Source organism: Euleptes europaea, chromosome 4 (genome assembly GCF_029931775.1).
Source record: "Euleptes europaea isolate rEulEur1 chromosome 4, rEulEur1.hap1, whole genome shotgun sequence".
Classification (NCBI taxonomy): Eukaryota; Metazoa; Chordata; class Lepidosauria; order Squamata; family Sphaerodactylidae; genus Euleptes; species Euleptes europaea.
The window spans coordinates 68,394,508-68,415,627 of record NC_079315.1 but is presented as its reverse complement, the minus strand read 5'-3'; the positions used below and the strand labels follow the sequence as shown (position 1 = coordinate 68,415,627).

Below are 21,120 nucleotides of genomic sequence, written 5' to 3'. Positions count from 1 at the left end.
AACTAATGACGATTATTTGCTTTACTCTGTCTCTCAGAACCACAAATATAGGTTTGGGTGTTTGTCATGTCAGGTATCAGAGTCATATTTAAAATCTAAAGACTAAATGGGAATCTCTTTAAAATGCACACCATTTAGGAAATGCAAAAAAGCATGTAAGTTATCTTTCCCCTAGACCCTAAAACTATGTTTTAGGAACTCTACTACCTATAATAGATAAAAGCAGGGAAGAGTTATTTAGATATATGGTAACTGCAGCAGGAATCATGGTTGCCATCTAATGGAAACAGGAAGAAACACTGGGCTTAGAAGACTGGTTAGATAAACTGGCGAAATATGCAGTGATGGCTAAACTGATAAATTTCGTGAACCAAAGATCTATGGAACAGTTCCAGAAGAACTTGTAATTGTATTATGATTATGTGTCTTGAATTGTACAATGCTTCAAGAGTTTTAAACTGAGTAGTTACTATTGTGTTACAAACATTGAACACAGTTTATTCACATATAGCAACAGAAATAATAGTCATGTATGGATTGGTGTTTCTTTCCTTTTCTAAAGAGCTCTTCATTACTATAATTTGCAACTTAGAGTAAGATGGAACGTACAAAGTATGTTGAATAGTAGATGAGGAGTTTACTGTTTAATTTAGTCGATGTATGGTTGTGTGTAGTGTGCACTGATTGTTATGTATTTTGTGTCCGATTTTTTTGTGTTGTTTTGAAAATAAAAAATTATTTTAAAAAAGAATAGTCAGGGGGCTTTATCATGGCAGGATTGCATGGCAGATTTGATTGCAAGCTCTGTTAGAGCACATCTGGTTTCTGCATGAGAACTTATACCTGTGACTAAGACAAGGGCAGGTACAATTCACCTGAGGTGGCCAACCTCTCCCCACTCAGTCCTGATGTCTGATCACTTTTCCACCATTTTCAAGCAGAGAAGAGACCAAACTTCAAAAACGCTGACGTTGCTCTGTGCCCCACCACCATTAATTCATGTTCTCTTTCACTGATGTGCTACAGTAATAGGTAGCTAGCTCCTACACAAAGCTACAAATTCAACCACTTGTGGTTTAACTATGTTTGTAGAGCACAGATGATAAATACAGAGTGGCAATGTCACAACACAAACAATGTATTTAACCAATAAGAGAAATAGAGTTATACATAATTGCTTATATATAGTGTGATGCAGTGGTTAGACTGACGGATTACAATACGGGGATACTACTGTGCCATGGAAGATTGTTGGGTGAACTTGGGCCAGTCACATAATCTCAGGCTAACCTACCTCACAGGATTGTTTTCAGGATAAACTAGACCGAAAGAAGAATAATGGAAACCACTTCAAGTCCTCATTAGAAGGAAAGGTATGGCATCAATGAAGCAAATAAGCAAACAGATGACGTAGTAATGAGTTTCCCAAATCTTCCAATGCATTTTGAATTTATTTCTGTTGAGTACTGACATGTAACAACGTTGGACGTTTATAGACAATTCCTATACATTTTTATATGAATTTTGAACATCTGTAATTTCCACTTCAGTGTGTATGGTTACACATTATCTTAATATGAGAAGTCTGCTTCCATCATCATTTGCATAAATAACCATTTCATTATAATTTATAATCTATTACAACTTTAAGTTCATTTGAATAAATTTTGGGGGAATAGATTAAGAGTTATTAAAGCCAAACAGGGGGACGGGGTGGGGGGGAGCTCTAAAACCACTGAAGCAAAAAGTAGCCGTTATTATTTTACTTTATTTTTTAAAGGCTCTCAAAGGTGATTAGCGTGGTTAGCACAAAGATTGCTCAAGCAAGTAAACCACTCTAAAAATGCCAATCAAGATCATTTAGGGCTGACAAAAATAGATACTATCTTAATTTGCTTGCTGAACATGCTTTTAGCATTTTCTGCTGCTCAACTGAAATATTATTTATGACTAATTTTTTTGCAAACTATTATAATCATGCAAAGACAATAAATCCTTGAACAAGGGCATTCATTTTTCCCATTAGTTATTTCCATGATGAAAAATAGAATAAGCACTTGATGAAAAATACACAATGCTCATTAAATAAAGCATTATACATCGCAGAATATGGTTTTATTTACCTGTACTGTACTTTAAATTAAGCATCACAACAAACAGATAAACTGCTAGCTTTTATGTGTGTTCTATATTTAATAACATTTATTTAAATGTATTTCAGCAAGGAGATAATACTGAGCAATAGCAGATACAATATGAAAGCTAGAATGTGTTGCCTAGGTAGATTTTATGCTGCTTTACTACTCCCTAGGGCTTCGGTAGGTTTTATTAAATTTCTTTGCCCTTCTAAAAATATCTTATCTTTTTGCTAAGGCATCACATTAATCTATTTCGCATATACATTAACACACGAAGTTATAGCGCAGTCTTAAAAGCATTCAGAGTAGCACAATAATCTAGGTTGTGATACCTGAGAAACTGAGCTTCTCAGCTACATGGAAGTAGTAGAGACTTCTCATCCCATCGGAGGTAGTGCTAAGGCCAGATTGCTCTAAAATGCCTTTGTTAACAGGGCCAGGAACCAAGGAAGGAAGTTTAACATCTTCATGGTGGTCATGAGCCCGATAAACACAAACCACGTGGCCCAGCAAACAAATTATCAGAACACAAGGAAGTCCTCTCATGAGGGTAGCCCCTAGACTATCTAGTTTCCAGAGAGAAGCATGAGAAGGTATGAGAAGCTTTAAGATGAATCAGTAAGTGTGTGGGATACTCATATTATCTCTCTTTACCATTTAATACAGGAAACAGAAGTGACATGGGATCTGCACAGAGGATTAAAAGTTTACAATTAACAACTGGGAGTAAAGGGAAATGTAAAAAAACAACAACCATAAGGGCTTGAAGCTTGCAGCTAATGCAGGAGTGATAGGGAAGCACAGAGTCTTACAGTAGATGAGAACATAGAAGTCATATTGAGAAGAAGCCGTGGTAGAGGAATTCGACAAGCAGCAGTTACAGGAATTCAACTAGAAATAAACAGGACAAGGAAAACAGAAGGTAGATATTGGAAGAATAGAAGGTAGATTTTGGGAGATATTGAGAAAGAATCAGCAATGAAATTCAGATCGCTGATAACTTTTTAGGAGCTTTAAGGTATAGAACTTGCTTATCATTAAAAGTCCTGTGCTGCTGGAGAACATGTTCAGAGGCCTCTCGTCAGGGCTTCTTTCTCTTTAAGTGTCTACCTCAGATCTCACCTCTAGAGGAGAAGGGTTACAGTATCCAGGTGGTTATCCCCATATATTGCCTTTATGGCAGAGCTAAAGAGAACTCCTCAGTGCAGGCTGTTTTAAAAGATTTCCAACAGCTCTCACAAGTATGCAGCCAGTCCCCAAGATTTTGGCAGGGTGTGATCTGTGCCCCATTGCTACAGAGACAGGTACGCAAATCATGGCAGTGCCAGCCCCTGTGCATCTTTCCCCTGATGCCTGGACAATCAGTACTGGCTGCCAAGGGAATGGCTTCGGCACTTTCTCGCAAACTTGGGGGCATGGCTTCACTATTTTCTCCCACACCTGCTCCCAGTCCTGATCTTCTGGACAAGCTGACTTTAATTACCAAGCTCAGAACAGAACCCAGATGCTATGACATTTCTAATGCATTTCTCCTCCGTGGTGATTATATTCATTGTAAAAGCATAGGACCAGTAAAATCGCAGTCCAATCACACTCAGGCTCCACTTAAAAGCAGCTGCCATATAAGAAATGGAAGATTATTAATATTCCTTACCTGTCTTCACTGAAGCGACGACCAATCAAAACTTTACATTTTTCTTCAGGCAGGCAAGCAGCCAGCAAAGGCACTGTCCGTAGTACTCTACTTTCCTTCAGTTAATATAGAATGCAAAAACAAAACACCTGCTTAAGAAGTCACAAATAAAATTTGATTTTTAATTTTGCTCTTAATAAAATAAGCACTCAAAACATCTCCAAGCAAACCCATACCTATGTAACTATAAATCCAGAAACATGTGTCACAATTAACCAACATGGTAAACATAAGGAAACAACCAATGAAACTATTGCAATGGAACGCTGTAATTCTTGTTCTAGCCAAATTAGCTAATGCCACTAAACAATTGAACAGATATCTGGATTTCTTTACAGAGTACTATCCACAATAAATCCAACATGAAACATACTGCCACTATTATAAACCTGAAATCATGAAGAAAGACAGAAAACCCAGTCCCTTGACAAAATAGTATACTTCCACAAGAGTGGTTCAATTCAAACCATTACGAAGCAAAGATATACAGAGACGTAACAGCATAGAAAGAAGAGAAACAGAAAGGACCAACATTAAGAGGAGCTGTTCTTGTCACCATACACAAGAGATACATTTAGAAAAAGACATAGCAAGTGCATACCAAACATGCATGGCTTGAAAGAGATGAATAGATAATAGCTGTTCTATCTTGGTGTACTTTGGATGGTTGGAGCTTTTGTCCACAAAAATGGCAAAGGAAAAAAAAAGCACACATTTCTGAAATTTCACCCACATGTTAAAACTAAAATTCCCATAATATCTGCATCCATCAAACCCTCTGAGGTTCATGCACATGTAATGATGTTCATGTGTATATAAGGTTACAAGTGGGAACCCACAAGGACTTGCAGGAGGCATGCAACTGCCCCTCACCTTTCCTCAAAGCCCCAATAACATCATCTTTTTTCCTGTTTCCTTCCCACCCAACAATTAACCTACCTTTATCTACCCGTCTTCAGTTTTCTCCCCCCACCCCGGCCGAACACCCTCTACCTATGGCACAGTTGTATGATGCCAGCTACTCGATCAGGCCCGCTTGCATGGTTAGGAACCCTGAAGGACTTCTGGTGAGCACCCCACTTTCCCCTGTAGTCCCCTCTCTGTAACATTTCCTTTCCCTTCTCCTGGCAACCCCCATATCCTCCCCTTTCCCTGCCTCATGATCTCCTTCTTAGTCATTCACCAACCTACCTTAAATCTGCCTCCCACCTTCAGCTATATTTATTTATTTACCTCTTTTATACACTGCCTTTCTCCACATTGGAAACCAAACCAGCTTACATTATTCTCCTCTCCTCTATCCTCCTTTTTAGCAATGCTATCATCATGAGTTTACCTCAATACAAAATTACATCACTGAATTTTACAAAAAACAGAGCCGTAACCATTCTGAAGTACTTAAAAACAAATGTCATTGTCACATAAGTCTCATTTTTAAGTAGTCCTGAACACCTACAAAACTGAATCCTAGTCTAGTTTTTATAATAAAGTTGCATATGTACTCAGCAAGAAAGCAGACCATTAGACAGAACATGATAATTACTAAGTTTGCTCCTGACATTCTTGGGAAGAGCAGTATCATTAAAATAAATATATCACCAAAGCATGGTTGGAAAAAAAATACTTGGGTTTCAGCCTAAACTATCCATTTTGTAAGGTGTGTACAAAACATAGATCTCTATCATAATAGGCTTGGATGCTGACCTATCCAGCAGATATATGATGTGTGTGTGTGTCAACTCGCTTCCGACTCACAGCGACCCTATGAATCAATGTCCTCCAAAACATCCTATCCTTAACAGTCTTGCTCAGATCTTGAAAACTGAGGGCCGTGGCTTCCTTTATAGAGTCACTCCATCTCTTGTTGGGCCTTCCTCTTTTCCTGCTGCCCTCAACTTTTCCTAGCATGATGGTCTTTTCCAGCGACTCGTCTTCTCATAATGTGACCAAAGTACGATAGCCTCAGCTTAGTCATTTTAGCTTCTAGGGTCAGTTCAGGCTTGATTTGATCTAAAACCCACTGATTTGTTTTTGTTTTGTTTTTGGCAGTCCACGGTATCTGTAACACTCTCCTCCAACACCCCATCCCAAAGGAATCTACTTTCTTCCTATCAGCTTTCTTTATTGTCCAGCTTTCACACCCATACATAGTAATAGGGGATGTTATGACATGAATTAACTTGATCTTGGTTGCCAGTGACACACCCTGACACTTAAGAATCTTTTCTGGCTCCTTCATGGCTGCCATTCGCAGTCTCAATCTCCAAATTTCTTGGTTGCAGTCTCCCTTTTGGTTGATGATGGAGCCAAGGAATAGAAAGTCTTGAACAATTTCAATTTCCTCATTGTCAATCTTAAAGTTTAGTAATTCTCCTGTAGTCGTTACTTTTGTCTTCTTGATGTTCAGCTGTAGTCCTGCTTCAGCACTTTCTCCTTTAACTTTCAGCACTAGTCATTTCAACTCTTCTCTATTTTCTGCCAGTAATGTTGTGGCATATTTCAAATTGTTAATGTTCTTCCCCACAATTTTCACTCCACCTTCATCTAAATCTAATCCAGCTTTCCTAATTATATGTTCTGCATACAGATTGAAGAGATAGATAAGGATTTATTTTATCTCCCTAACACCTTTGCCAATTGGAAACTATTTTGTTTCTCCATATTGTCTCCTAACTGTGGCCTCTTGTTCAGAGTACAGATAGCGCATCAAAACAATCAGATGTTGTGGCATACCCATTTCCTCTAAAACCAGCCATAGCTTTTCTTGATCCACACAGTCAAAACAAGCTGATTTTCTTCTGAAATTCTCTCATATGCTCCACTAACCAACATGTTTGCAATATGATCTCTAGTGCCTTGAACATCAGGCATTTCTTGTTGAATATATGGCAACAGTCTTTGTTGTAAGATTTTTGAGCATCACTTTACTTGTGAGAAATTAATGCGATGGTCCAATAGTTGATGCAATCTTTGACATCTCCTTTCTTGGGAATTGGGATGTAAATTGATTGTTTCCAATCTGTGGGCCATTGTTTTGATTTCCATATTTGTTGGCATATTCTTGTCAAGAATTTTTAAGAACTCCATTTCCATGGCTTGGAATAGCTCTATTGATATCCCATGTACTCCTGGTGACTTGTTTCTCCCAACTTCTCTCAGTGCAGCTTTCACTTAACTTTCTAAAACTGTAGGGTCTTTTTCAAAAGAATCTTCTTGGAGGGAATCTGTCATCCTTTCATCTCTTCTTTATAGTTCAGGAGAGCCAGCGTGGGGTAGTGGTTAAGAGCGGTGCTTTGGAGCAGTGGACTCTGATCTAGAGAAGCAGGTTTGATTCCCCACTCCCTCACATGAGTGGCGGAGGATAATCTTGTGAACTGGATTTGTTTCCCCACTCCTACACATGAAGCCAGCTGGTTGACCTCAGGCTAGTGTCCCTCTCTCAGCCCCACCTACCTCACAGGGTGTCCGTTGTGGGGAAAGGAAGGTGATTGTAAGCCGGTTTGATTCTTCCTTAAGTGGTAGAGAAAGTCAACATATAAAAACCAACTCTTCTTCTGTATAATTCCCACCTTTCCTTTATTTTGTCCTGTTCAGTTAATGTATTTCCATGTTGATCATTCAGTATGCTTAACTGTGCTTTAAATTTCCCATTGATTTCTTGGATCTTGTGGAACAGATCTCTTGTTCTTCCTTTTTGTTGTTCTTTCCTATTTCTTTACGCTGGTTATTATAATAGTTCTCTTTGTCTCTATGTGCAAGTCGCTGGAAAGCTGAACTTAGACTTTTGCTTCTGTTTCTGTCACTATTTACTTTTGCTTCTCATGTATCTTTAGCAATTTTGAGAGTTTCGTAAGTCATCCATCGAGGGTTTTCGCTTCTTTTGGCTACAGGAATAGTCTCTGCACATTCTTCCTTGATAATATCTCTAGTTTTCACCCATAGTTCTTTTGGTTTACATTCACTTGAACTTAGTAATGCAAATCTGTTCTTTACAGGGTCTTTAAACTCTTCAGGGATGTTGCTTAGATTGTATTTTGGCACGGTGAATGTTCTGGTGTTTTTCTTCAGCTTCATCTTGATTTTCAATATTAACAATTCATGATCTGTACCACAGTTGGCTCCTAGTCTTGTTTTAGCAGAGAGAATAGAGCTTCTCCATCTTCTGCTTCCAATTATGTAATCTATTTGATTTCTATACTGGCCGTCTGGTGATGTCCATGTATACAGTTGTCTGTTTGGTTGCCTGAAACATGTGTTTGCAATGAACAAATTGTGGTCTTCACAGAATTCTATGATTTGTTCTCCTGCTTCATTCCGTGATGTGACCACATTACAAATATACTTAAGGTTTGCTGAAAGGATTATGCCCACCACTACAGTGTCACCTACTTTGGCAGAAACCTTGCTCATTCTGAACAGGACTTGGAGGTTACTGTAGATACACCTCTCCCCTTAGACAATACAGCTGTATAACATAGTACTATACAACATACAGCTATTAAACATGGCCTGTATCATTTTTCCTCTGGCATTTTCATATGAAATCATATATTTCATATTACTTCAATTCATACATAAAGCAAAGAAATAAAAACTAGACTAAAAAGAAACTTCATTTTAGTCTTCACATCACAGGGACATGGCTGCTGTGTACACAAATATGGTATGCACAGAAAGAAACACTAGAGCAGTTTAAGTCTACCCATTATTTGTAATCGGATCTCAATCCCAATTTTGAAACAGCACAACTATGAGCAGACCACTAATGTGCACCATATTGTCTTTTTAAAACAAAGGCATCAGTGTGATAAAGAGAAACTTATGTATGCTTAAGCCTCACAGAAATGGAATTCAAGCCCTTAAATCCTATTGATCTAAATAAGATTTCAGTATGCTTTAAGGATGCCTTAAGTATGAGTTATGCCAATTATGTTTAAACACTCAAAAACATAGTAAAACATTAGACAACAGCCAGACCTCTTCAGAGAACATGTATGACTCCTTCCATCAGAGAAATTTTGCTAACAGTCTAGAGTAAGGGAGATCCTGCATTTAAAAAGTGGAAATTAGTACTTTCTAAGTTCAGCAAGAAGGATTGAGGTGAGTTTGAGGATCAGCCTCTCACTCTCTGTATACACATGCAGGCCGAGGGAGAAAACAAAGAGGGGCAAAAGAAAGTCTGAACTGTCTCAAAGGGAGAATATTAACTACAAGGACATAACCGAAAGGGCATAACTGAAACTTCCTATCTAGACTGTAGAAAATGCAGCTGATATAACAATAACAAGCAAGTTCCAATTTGGGGCATAATTGCAGTGACATGAGATCATCTCAAACGACATCATGTGTATAATTTATAAACAAATTATGCTCAAATAGCAGCAATTTTTATATAGTAGAATTCTGAATTAATGGTGAATAGGGGGAATCTATAGCTATATTTTAATTTGTTTTTGAATTGCTTTCAGATTCTTGTTTAAATCGATTACTTGCTTTCCTCAGAAATGGGTAATATGCAACATACAACCTTTCAATACTTAAGTCTTCATTGTTCAACAGGGAATACCGTAGACAGTAAATGAAGTTCGTTAATGGCACAAGATCAATGCATGTGAAAATTACACTCAAAAGATATTCTATGGTATGAAGCATCCTTCTTAGATTTTTAGATAAGCGCTATTTATATGTCAGGATCAGTAAGTGGTTTTTATGCATTCAAGACAGGTGAGATAAAGTCACATTCTATTACCCAAGCAAACCAAACTTCTTCATTGGAACATGCAATCGTCTCCACACTGTCAGTGGCCATGTGTACACTTACTTCACAAAGACTGGGAACACTGCTTTCTGAACACTGCCAATCACAGGGAGGGAGCACATGCATGGACACCATACTCTCATGATTACACAGAGGTGGAGACAACGTGCTCATGCATTTTCTCCCTCCTTGTGTGTTCAGTCAGTGTGTGGACAAGTTGTGTATAGAGGACTTTTATGAAGGAGAGAAAAAACAAAGGAGAAATCCACAAGCAAACCCACATTTTTAGGAGATTTGCTTTTAGCAGCTTCCTCCACAGAACCTCCAGATTATTTCTCCAATAACTCCATTTTGAGGCTGGTTTCTCACTGATTAGGCCTTTTACCAAATCCCAAAATTCCTTTTAAACCTTGTATACACATGACAACAACAAACCTAAATGGAGTATCATTATGAGATCAAATTTTGGTAGACTGATGCTACTGTAGTCTCAGGAATATAGCCATCTTACCTCAAAGACACGGTGGTGAAAAGTGCCACCATGTCACAGCCAACTTATGGCAACCCCATTGGGTTTTCAAGGCAAGAGAGTAGGGCTGCGTATATCGATAAACCCGAACCAAAAATAAGCCGAAAAAAGCCATTTTGGTAAATTTCAGGTTTACCAAATTCCAAAACCTGAGGGGAAAGCCAACGCCGAATTGGCCATTCCCGAAAAAAACTGAGTAATTATCCAACTTTTTCGGGTTCCCCCAAACTTGCAGTGTTGCTTGCAGGGACTCTCCTTGCAAGAACCCCCACATTTGGTGAAGATTGGGTGGGGGATCTGAAATTATGGGGTCTGGAAAAGGCCGCCCCTCCCTCCTCCATAAACAAGCATGGGAAGGTAAGAGATTCTCTGTTCGCTAATCGGCTAATGCTTGTCTATGGAGGAGGGAGGGTTCCACAGGATTGCATCTATGTAGCAAAAGTCAGCTAATGGAAAATTCCCATAATAGAAAACAACGGGGATTTTTGAGAAGTTTCTGTGGGGGCATTTTGGGGGGCAGAGTCCCCAAATTTTCAGGGTAGCTTTCAGGGACTCTCCTCGCAAGAACCCCCAAGTTTGGTGAAGATTGGGTCGGGGGTCCGAAGTTATGGGTCTGAAAGAGGTCACCCCTCCCTCCTCCATAGACAAGCATTAGCCTATTAGCAAACAGAGAATCTCTTACCTTCCAATGCTTGTCTATGGAGGAGGGAGGGGTGACCTCTTTCAGACCCCATAACTTCGGACCCCCGACCCAATCTTCACCGAACTTTGGGGTTCTTGCAAGGAGAGTCCCTGCAAGCTACTCTGCAAGTTTGGGGGCTCTACCTCAAAAAATACCCCCCAGGGTGAAATTTGTTCGGGAAAACCGAAAATAAATTGAATTCCCATATTTACCGGTATGAGAATTCGACTTAGTTCAGGTTTCCTGAAAAAAAATAAAGCCCACTAAACCCGAACCCAAATTTTACCCATTTTCTTTTTGGCACACCCCTACAAGAGATGATTAGAGGTGGTTTGCCATTGTCTGCCTCTGTGCAGTGACCCTGGACTTCCTTAGTGGTCATCCATCTAAGAACTAACCAGGGCCAACCCTGCTTAGCTTCTGAGATCTGTTGAGATCGAACTAGCTTGGGCCAACCAGGTCAGGGCATTACAAAGATACTTATATCAAATTGGTTTACATTCATTTTAAATATGGATATTAATTTTAAACTAATATTCTGTACATCAGCCTTAAAATTAATGCCTATACTTTATTCCGAACACAACCTGCTTTGATTATCTTGCACAAATTAAAATACATGTGCACAATGTATAGAATGTGTCTTAAGTTAACAGATATTGTGGGCAAAGACATTTACTGTTAAATCTGAAGAATTAAACAATACACTGCCACATTGAAAACTATAAATATTCATGACACCTCTAGACAGCAGAAGAATAAATACAAATTGCTCTGTTAGCAGAATCATGCAAAATCTTGGTATTTTATGTAAACCTGCATGCAATAGTAGCAGTAACAAGGACAAGCAACATATCTTTGTTAGCACATTTTACTAGTAGCTAAAAGGTATGTGAAATTTCATACAAAGGAATGGAAATCAGGAGGTAATTTCTATAAATTCAAGGGTACAATCTGAAAGTAGTTGTTTCAAGGAACACTGACATTACTGATAATTTCGCCTTCATTTTTCTACCCCAGTCTTCCCAAGGTACTCAGCAGGCAATTATAACACTGATTTCTATTTTAATATGCATAAATATATAAGCATATATATGCAAATTAGCAGTCTTTGCATTTTCTATCAGAAATGGCAAACTCACCTTAACACATTTAATACAGTATTAAACTAAATATAATGCCATTTATTAAGTCAGCCGTTTAGAGTCTGGAGTAAAAAAATTAAGGGATAAACATGAAATCATTTTTAAAACAGGCCCACATATAACTTCACAGGCTCACATATAACTTCACTACTACTACCTAAGTAACCTAAGATTAGTTAGGCAATAGTAGTGAGACTGATACTGCTGTAGAAAGCCTTTTTCCACCTTACATGGCTCTACCAAGGAGAAGAGCTACTTAAGTCGATGGAACATACGGCTGGAGGAAGGCAACAAACTTTACTCAGTAGAATAGTATGATCCATAGCAGTAACTGCAAAAGCTATAGAACTACACATGGCTTAGCCTATTTCCCCTTGTAATTTTGCCTTCTTTTCAATGGAAATAAACAGTTGAAGGTTGGCATTCCACAGAGCTGTACTCACCTCTGCTGGATGCTGGATGATGTACAAACAGGTGGAGACTTTCAAGGGATGGACTGGCAAGAATGGACACAAGCACACCTTTTGAGGACGGCTATAGGACAGTAAGGAAAAAAAATCAGCAAAGTAATGTACAATGCAACTTCGTTGCACAATATGTACCTTTTTTGCCCCAAAAATTTAGGTAAGAGTATTTGTTTTCTGCTCTAAAGACAAGTAATTGAATGTTTCTGTAGAAATTCTAGTGCAAGTTCTGAAACAATAGATGAAAATTCTGAAGCATTAACAGCACAGTTGAAAATATTTAAAGTACATTACTAGTATAACACAGTAATATTACGATGACTTGTGACCCTGTGTGCTTATAATGAGGAGAAATTAAATTATTTTCAGCCATGATACTTTTCCGGTATATGATACTCTTTGCTGCCTCCCACAAGTTCTGTTCAAAAGGCTGCTGTTCCCTTTGCAACTAGTTAGGAGTTGTGTCCATTGATTCTTGATAGAAATGTCTTTCGGAAATTATATTTTTGGCACCACAAACCTATTACTCGAAAGTAAAATACCGCACAAGCCTGCATGCAACTTGCCTAACCTTGCATCTAACATACTGTTTTCAATCCCAACAATTTTAAAACCTGCCTGAACATGCGCACTTGCTGAGATGAAAAATGCAGATCTCTTAATTAAACATTTAGGCTGTTTTAAAATCTCTAGAGCACTTCTTTTGCTATTGTACCTTACATTGGAGATTGTGAGAGAGATAAGTTCAGTCAAGTGCACTATTAGAACACAATGTCTGTCTAGCTGGAGACTGAAATGAGGTTAAATGATTCAAACATGATTATGTTCAAATACCTACTCAGCCTCACAGGTGTCCTTGAACAAGTCACTATTCCTCAGCATAACGCAGATGTGGTAAAGCACTTCATACACTGAAAAATGCTACAAAACTAATTGGAACAGTGGCTTGGATCCTAAAATTGTGCTGTCCAAACAGAAGGTAGCCCCTTTACTATCAAAAGGTAAGTGTCCAGAAGGTGGGGACTTCTGAATGGCTTCTCAGGGGACACAGTGAATGTAGACTGAGGAGGATATGCTCTCTCTTCTCGGTAACACATGCCCCTTATGCAAGCTGAAATGCCCCTCATCCAAGCAACAGGATTTTTGGAACTCAGCCAATGCTTACAGCGTTTGGGACACAAAGATTTTTTAATGAATTATGGTAGTAAAATTTGTGATACAGTCATCGATCTGCTTTCTTTCAGTATGTAGCATGACTTCAATCATCAACTAACCTTAAAAACAAACAAACAGGAGGAGCAGATACAAATGTTTTCTCTAAACCAAAACTCTACAGGGCGTTAAGATAACGGCACTCTTGATAAATCCTTATATCTACTCTCTTTTCTACAGTGTATATTTTCACCTAAAATGCCACCTCATTTAAAAAAAAAACCATCACAGTGTTAACTATTTATGCTGATGCTTCACTTAGATGGTCTAAATTTTATTTGCAGTTCTAAGAATGCAAAAAATCTCACCTTAACTATTGTACCAGGGGGAAATCACTCCAATGCTTATAAATTACCCCCCATACACATATACTAATGGAAATCATATTAGGATAGAAATTTGCAGAACATGGCTATTTATCTTTCCCCAATATTTAGAATATATGAAGAAGTGTTGCAGAATATTTCTTTTGATAAGCATTACAAAAATATCAATCAGTTTTAAGTAGTACTCATAAATAATATTAATAAATCAATATTAAAAAACTGTCCCACAAATAAAACACTCCAGTTCAACTATGAGCTTCCAAAAGGAAACAAAACAAAACCTAGAAGGAAGTAGGAGTTCTGCAAATGTACTTCTTGAAATGCTTGACATGAACTATTTAGTACCTTGTATGCCAAAATCAGTACTACCATGAATTATGTGAAGAAACTAATTAGCAGACAGTATAGTCTCACTGGCACTAGTGCAATGTAATCTTATTTTTGTCTGAGATCCTGTCCCAGTCAACAGACTGTCACTATTATACTACTTACAGTTTAAAATAGCTGTTCAAAGAACACAAGGCAAGCAAAACATTGGCCAGATGGTTGTCACTGTCATAACAAAATGCAGGATACCTTGTTTAACATAGAAGAAACACTTGCCCCAAATAAGTAACCCTCATTCCTGGGACGGAAGCAATAAACTCTTCCGATTTCAGTCTGAAACAAGATGGTCTCCTTTTATGAATTGTAAGGGTTTTATTAAAAATAATCAAATAGGGTAAGGCACACACACACAATTCCAACACAGAGAGCTAAGTAAGGGTTTGAGGTTCCCAAGAGGGCTACAGTTACCTTCCCGCAGAATGAGATCCAGAATGGCAGCTGCTAGAGGGGAAGGGGGAAAGGAGTGCACACCAGGTGTAGGACTCACATTTTGTGTAAACATAAACACAATAGACAGCATCAAGAAATGAAAGTGTTAAACACCATGTATTTATGTGATAATAAATGGTCATAAGAGGGACAATAGAAGTTGATGTTGCCTCTGTGCATGTACAGAGTACTATAGCGATGAGTCCTGTAGAGGAGAATGTTATGTCTGCAACAAAATAACACGAGACCACTGCTCCTCTGTGACTACACAGAGTGGCAGAAACGCAACAGCAATCCAAACGAAACAGATTAAAAGAGACTAAAAGGGCTGATAACGTTCCTAAAATTGATATCACAGAGGAACTTTAACAAGACTTTATTAATCCATGGTACCTTAAGGATTAACAAAACTTGCGCAGGAATGTTATAATTTCTCCTTGCCAATTTTTGTTTCTTTTCGACGTAAAACGCGTTTTATTCTTAATTTTCTCAGTGACTGACATTGCAAAGCTCGCCAGGCTCTGAAATGCCATTCAGTCCTTGTTCCAAATTAGCATTCTAAATGGTACATACACATATAGTCAACCAGAAAAACAAAAATCTAAACTCATTCCTCCCTCAGATAGACTTCCCCTGACCTGAGAGGTTCTATTACTGCTTAACATCATGACATACAAAAACTTGGCAAAATTTTCAAATACACTTCCTCGCTCCAAGGAGGCTCTAATTGTCAACAACATTACACTAACTAAAGGTGATCACCACAGGGTACCCGACTATAAGAAATATATCTGCTGATTGCTAACAACTTAAATGAAACAAGTCAAGATAACACACTCACACTGCCACTCATTCAAGAAATACAAAATGAGAGGAACAAAGAATCCGTTCTAATAAGTTACTTATTTAGAACAGCTCTATAAATCTTATTTGCTGCAAAATAAAGTCTTAAAAACATTTCAACCATCAACAATAACACAGAACAAATTTAATCCTTTAGACCCAAAGAAAAAGGATAGAAGCAAAATATAACACATGAGGTATAAACTTTTAAAAACCATGGCACAAGAACTGTATTGTTAAGGAGGTGGCACCTCTGTGCATATACAGAGGTCCTTTTAGAAGTCAGGCTAACAGGCCTGTATATATAACCAAGTAAATCCTGTAAAAGAAGGTTTAAGCGTTGTATGAATGAGGGTCAGCTTCTTTAATGAGAATATAATTAAATCTTTTTTTTTTTTTGTATTTATAAGACAAAAGGGGGAAAAGAATGTAGACATTGCCATGTGGCTTCTCCCACCAGGGCTGTGGCCCTTTGCATATTTTGAGTGGGTCCGCTAGGTAAAAAGGAGTGGTTTGGACATATGCTTCCCCGTCTCCCCCTTGTACAATGGGTGAGCAGCTCTCCCAGATATACTGCTTCTGTTTTGGGAGGCCCTCAGGCATAATTTTTGTGCTTTCATAGGCACTGCCAGCCCATGAAGGTTCCAATTTGCATTTTTTTTCCCATTCAGGCTTATCTTAAGATGGGGGAGAGCAAGAGGAAGAGGCTGACTTGAGTCAGAATTCTGGTCTGACTGGTTTTTCCACCTCTACAGAGGGTGGGATATCAATAGAGCCATTCTAAGCCACAAAAACGGAGTTCATCCAAATCTTGACAAGAATATGCCAAGATATGGAAAACAAAACAATGGCTCACAGACTGGAAACGATCCGTTTACATCCCAATTCCCAAAAAAGGAGACATCAAAGATTGCAGTAACTATCAGACCATCGCATTAATTTCTCACGCAAGTAAAGTGATGCTCAAAATCATACAGTAAAGGCTGTTACCATATATGGAACGAGAAATGCCTGATGTTCAAGCTGGTTTCAGAAAAGGAAGAGGCACTAGAGATCATATTGCAAATATACGCTGGTTACTAGAGCATACAAGAGAATTTCAGAAGAAAATCAGCTTGTGTTTCATAGATTACAGCAAAGCTTTTGACTGTGTGGATCATGAAAAGCTATGGCTGGTTTTAAAGGAAATGGGTGTGCCACTACATCTGATCGTTTTGATGTGCAACCTGTACTCTGGACAAGAGGCCACAGTTAGAACAGAATATGGAGAAACGGAATGGTTTCCAATTGGCAAAGGTGTCAGACAAGGATGTATTTTATCTCCCTATCTCTTCAATCTATATGCAGAACATATAATTAGGAAAGCTGGATTAGATTTAGATGAAGGTGGAGTGAAAATTGGAGGGAGGAACATTAATAATTTGAGATATGCCGATGACACTACACTATTGGCAGAAAATAGTGAAGATTTGAAATGACTACTGCTGAAAGTTAAAAGAGAAAGTGCCAAAGCAGGACTACAGCTGAACATTAAGAAAACAAAAGTAATGACTACAGGAGAATTACACAACTTTAAGGTTGACGATGAGGAAACTGAAATTGTTCAAGACTTTCTATTCCTTGGCTCCACCATCAACCAAAAGGGAGACTGCAGCCAAGAAATCAGAAGGAGATTGAGACTGGGAAGGGCAGCCATGAAGGAGCTAGGAAAGATTTTGAAGTGTAAGGATGTGTCACTGGCCACCAAGACTAGATTAATTCATGCCATCGTATTCCCTATTACTATGTATGGGTGTGAAAGCTGGACAGTGAAGAAAGCTGATAGGAAGAAAATAGATTCCTTTGAAATGTGGTGTTGGAGGAAAGTGTTATGGATTCCGTGGATTGCCAAAAAAACAAATCAGTGGGTTATAGATCAAATCAAGCCTCAACTGACCCTAGAAGCTAAAATGACTAAACTCAGGCTATCGTATTTTGGTCATGTCATGAGACAACAACCGTCACTGGAAAAGACAGTCATGCTAGGAAAAGTTGAGGGCAGCAGGAAAAGAGGAAGACCCAACAAGAGACGGATTGACTCCATAAAGGAAGCCACAGCCTTCAATTTGCAAGATCTGAGCAAGGCTGTCAAAGATAGGACATTTTGGAGGACTTTCATTCATAGGATCGCCATGAGTCGGCAGCGACTTGATGGCACTTAACACACACACACCACAGAGGGTGGGGGTGTATGGCTGGTGTGGGTTGAGTTTTCTTTTCCAAGGCAATTGGAAACAGAGAGCATGCCTGAGATTTGCCAGGCAGTACCGGTTCTTTTATGGCTACCCCTGGCTGGAGCTGTAAGAATCTTGGGCACCCCTAATGTGAATCCCTTAAATTTGGGGGCTGGTGAAATCGGAACCTTGGCTTATCTGTGAAGGTTCCTTCTATACTGAGCTCGGAGGACATCTTCAGCAGCGGGTGTTTACCTTCCTATGCTCAGGGAGAGGCAGGATCTAAAACTTTACTTCCTGTCCCCTGGGCTAGGGCCGCCCTTTGATCTCCAGTTCAAGGACTTTTAAAGCAGGATTAGTAGTAACAGAATTCAGGAAGACAGGAAACAACCACTGTAACATTAAAATCAAAACATGAGAATAAGTAACAGATAAACAACCTCAGGTTTAGAACCATGGGAAGACAAGTAAGTAAACAGTAAATATTACTATTCCTCTTTTTCTTTCTTTCCTTTTACATTTATTTATTTGTTTGTTTGTTTGTTTAACGAAGAGGTGACCTGTTCATCTTATTTTGCATCTTATGTTCCTATGGATTTCTTCACTTTGGGTAGGCAACATGTCCTCCTCACTCAGTGTAGAAGGAACCTTCACAAGTAAGCCAAGGTTCCGTTCTCCCACTGAGCTCGGAGGACATCTTCAGCAGCGGGATCTTCAAAAGCTGGAATCCATTTTTCCAAGCTGGACCCATGGGGCGCTAGGGAGAATGGGGCTTTCAGACACAAAAACTGAGGGTTGTTTGAAAGGCAGTGGGAGAGCAGCTGCAGGATGGACCACAGAGATTATTGCTCTCTGCATGGCCAAGTGTTGCTTTAGGTTATTTATTTCCTCTTGGAATTCCCTGTGGCAGATCTCATCTTGTGAGTTTTGAGCAGCAGTTACCAGAAACTTGGCAGTGTGTTGAGTATGGGCAAGCTTCTCTTGTAGAGTAACATTTTACCTTTCGGCGGCTTCTGCCCTAGCTAAGGCATCGTCTTCCCTGCACTTGCTTTTTTGCGTGGCTGAGATTGAGCTGCCCTTTTCTAAGATCAGTTCAAAGTTTTTCTGGTTTGTGATTTCTAGCTCCGTTTTAGTGTGTTCTAAAAAAATTTCTAGCTGTTTGATGGTGTCATCTAAGTCCTTTTCTAGTCTTCTAATATTGTCTTACAATTATTTTTCTAGCCTTTTTGTGGCATTTTCTAGTTTTGTTTTGTAGCCCTTTTTATTGTCTTCTAATTCGGATTTTGCTAGTGCTAGCTCCTTTTAAAAATCTTCTATCTGGGTTTCATGCTCCTGGATGGGGTCTGTACTCCCAGATGGTGCTTCGGAGCGCCACACAGAGGCTCCATGCAGCGAAGAGTTCCTTTTTGGAACCTCTAAGCTTTTTCTCCTCACATTGCTGTATGAAGGCTTCTCTGAGATCTTGGAGTGGGTTCAGACCTTTAAAAGAGTCCATCTCCCATGGACTGTTCCCTTTGTTGACAATCTATTTTTCCAGTTTATCTAGCTTTGGGGTTTGTTTAAGCATGTTTGGGGTTTTAACTACATCAGTGGTCCCGGGGGATGTCTCCCTTGGTCAGGCCGAGGTTCTGCTCTCAGTGTGACCTTCCCTGATTTTATTGAGAACTAGTTTTAAACTCTCTGAAATGTCTCTGCAGAGGGCCGGGCATTCGCGCCTCCTCTGACAAGACCACTAACTTGCACTGCTGTCTCAGTGGACAAACGGGGAAGTTTACCTCCCTGGTCTCCGATAATATTCTCTGGGGGAGCCTCACCACAATCGCTAGGATTGTTTTTCCTGTGTCTGGCAAGACTATTCTAGTCTGCAAAGTCTCGGCACAAGCAGGAAATTTTTCCTCCCACTTTTGAAAAGACTGGCACTCTGGGCTGGCACTAAAAGGGGGAGCCTACAGCTTGGTCAGCTTTTAGAAATACTGAGGTTTGCTGGATGTTTAAAATGCTCTTGGCTCTCTGGCTGGCTAAATGGACTCCTGCTCTATTTACTAAGCAGGTTTCCACTGGGCAAATGTCTGCACTATTTAGTATCTCAGCTCTCCTGGCCGCTTTTAAAAAAACTGTTGGCGGGTATTTTAACCCTAACAAAAGGTCCTGAGTCCTAACAGAGGAACCTGACCCACAATTCCTACAGCCCCTACACTGACAACAATTGAAAAAGAAGGCAGGGATGCCAAGGGATAGATTCCACCCCGACAGATTTGCTCTGAGCACAGGCGCACGTTGAGACACAAGCACACACGCTATTTGGTCTTGGTTATTGGGTACTTCCTACTGGCTGGGTCCCTGGGCACCTGTTTTATTGAGAACACGTGTTCTCACTAGTTCTCAAGAGACAGGGTCTGCCCCAAAATTCTCCACCAAATCTGTTACACCAAGCACAGGGGTCTCCTTTATTTGGGGAAATTAGCTGGAGACTAGACAGAGCTTTACAAGAGGCTGGCATGGGCTTCTTTTTAACCAATTCTGCCCCACGTGAGCGAGCCAATAAAGAGCAACCCAATAATGAGGAAGCTATTATTAATTTTAAGGGTTTTATTAAAAACAATCAAATAGGGTAAAGCGCGCGCACACACAAACAAACAATTCCCAACACACAGAGCTAAGAAAGTAAAGGTTTGAGGTTCCCAAGCTGGCTATAGTTACCTTCCTGCAGAATGAGATCCAGAATGGCAGCTGCTAGAAGAAAAGGGGAAAAGGACTGCACGCCAGGTGTTTATTTGAGAAAGTGTGGAGTATAAGTGTAAGAATAAATATGACACATATGAAGTTCAAGGGCACAGAAAAAGTGTTTTCAGCAGCTGTCCCTAGCTTTAGAAATCCCTTCCCTAGGAGATCTGAAAACGACCAAGTTTAGGCATTCTAGGAAGCAATACAAAACTTATTTAAATGAGCTTTTAGTGACTGGTATTATATAGTTGTTATATGACAACGAGAGCGTATATTTAATTTCTCAGCATTTATTATCTATATTGTTAAATTGCTTCTAAGGACCCATGCAATAAACTTGGCTACTAATTGCTAGTTCCTGTATTTTCCAGTTGCAAACTCTTTCATTAAGGTGTTTGTCAAACACTGTATGGGCTTCTGTTACATATAGCTCTTCTGAAGGTGATAATAAAATAATACGATCACAGATGTACTAAGCACTAGGGGACAAAATTTTAAAAATGCAAGAACTATTGAAAAATGAAATGAAAGGCATGTGTGTGTTGGGGGGGGGAGGAAATCAAGCCAACTTACTGAT

General features: G+C 39.2%; 1 protein-coding gene across 1 annotated transcript in view; it reads right to left on the bottom strand.

The window, feature by feature from the left end:
• DTWD2 (DTW domain containing 2) overlaps positions 1 to 21,120 on the bottom strand; it is a 74,942-nt gene that overhangs the window by 32,907 nt on the left and 20,915 nt on the right. The window contains exons 2-3 of the mRNA XM_056848732.1: positions 12,389 to 12,479; positions 3,793 to 3,887 (exon numbers count right to left, since the gene is read on the bottom strand). Of these exons, the coding sequence (XP_056704710.1) occupies positions 3,793 to 3,887; positions 12,389 to 12,479 (186 nt within the window). The remainder of the gene's footprint in view (positions 1 to 3,792; positions 3,888 to 12,388; positions 12,480 to 21,120) is intronic.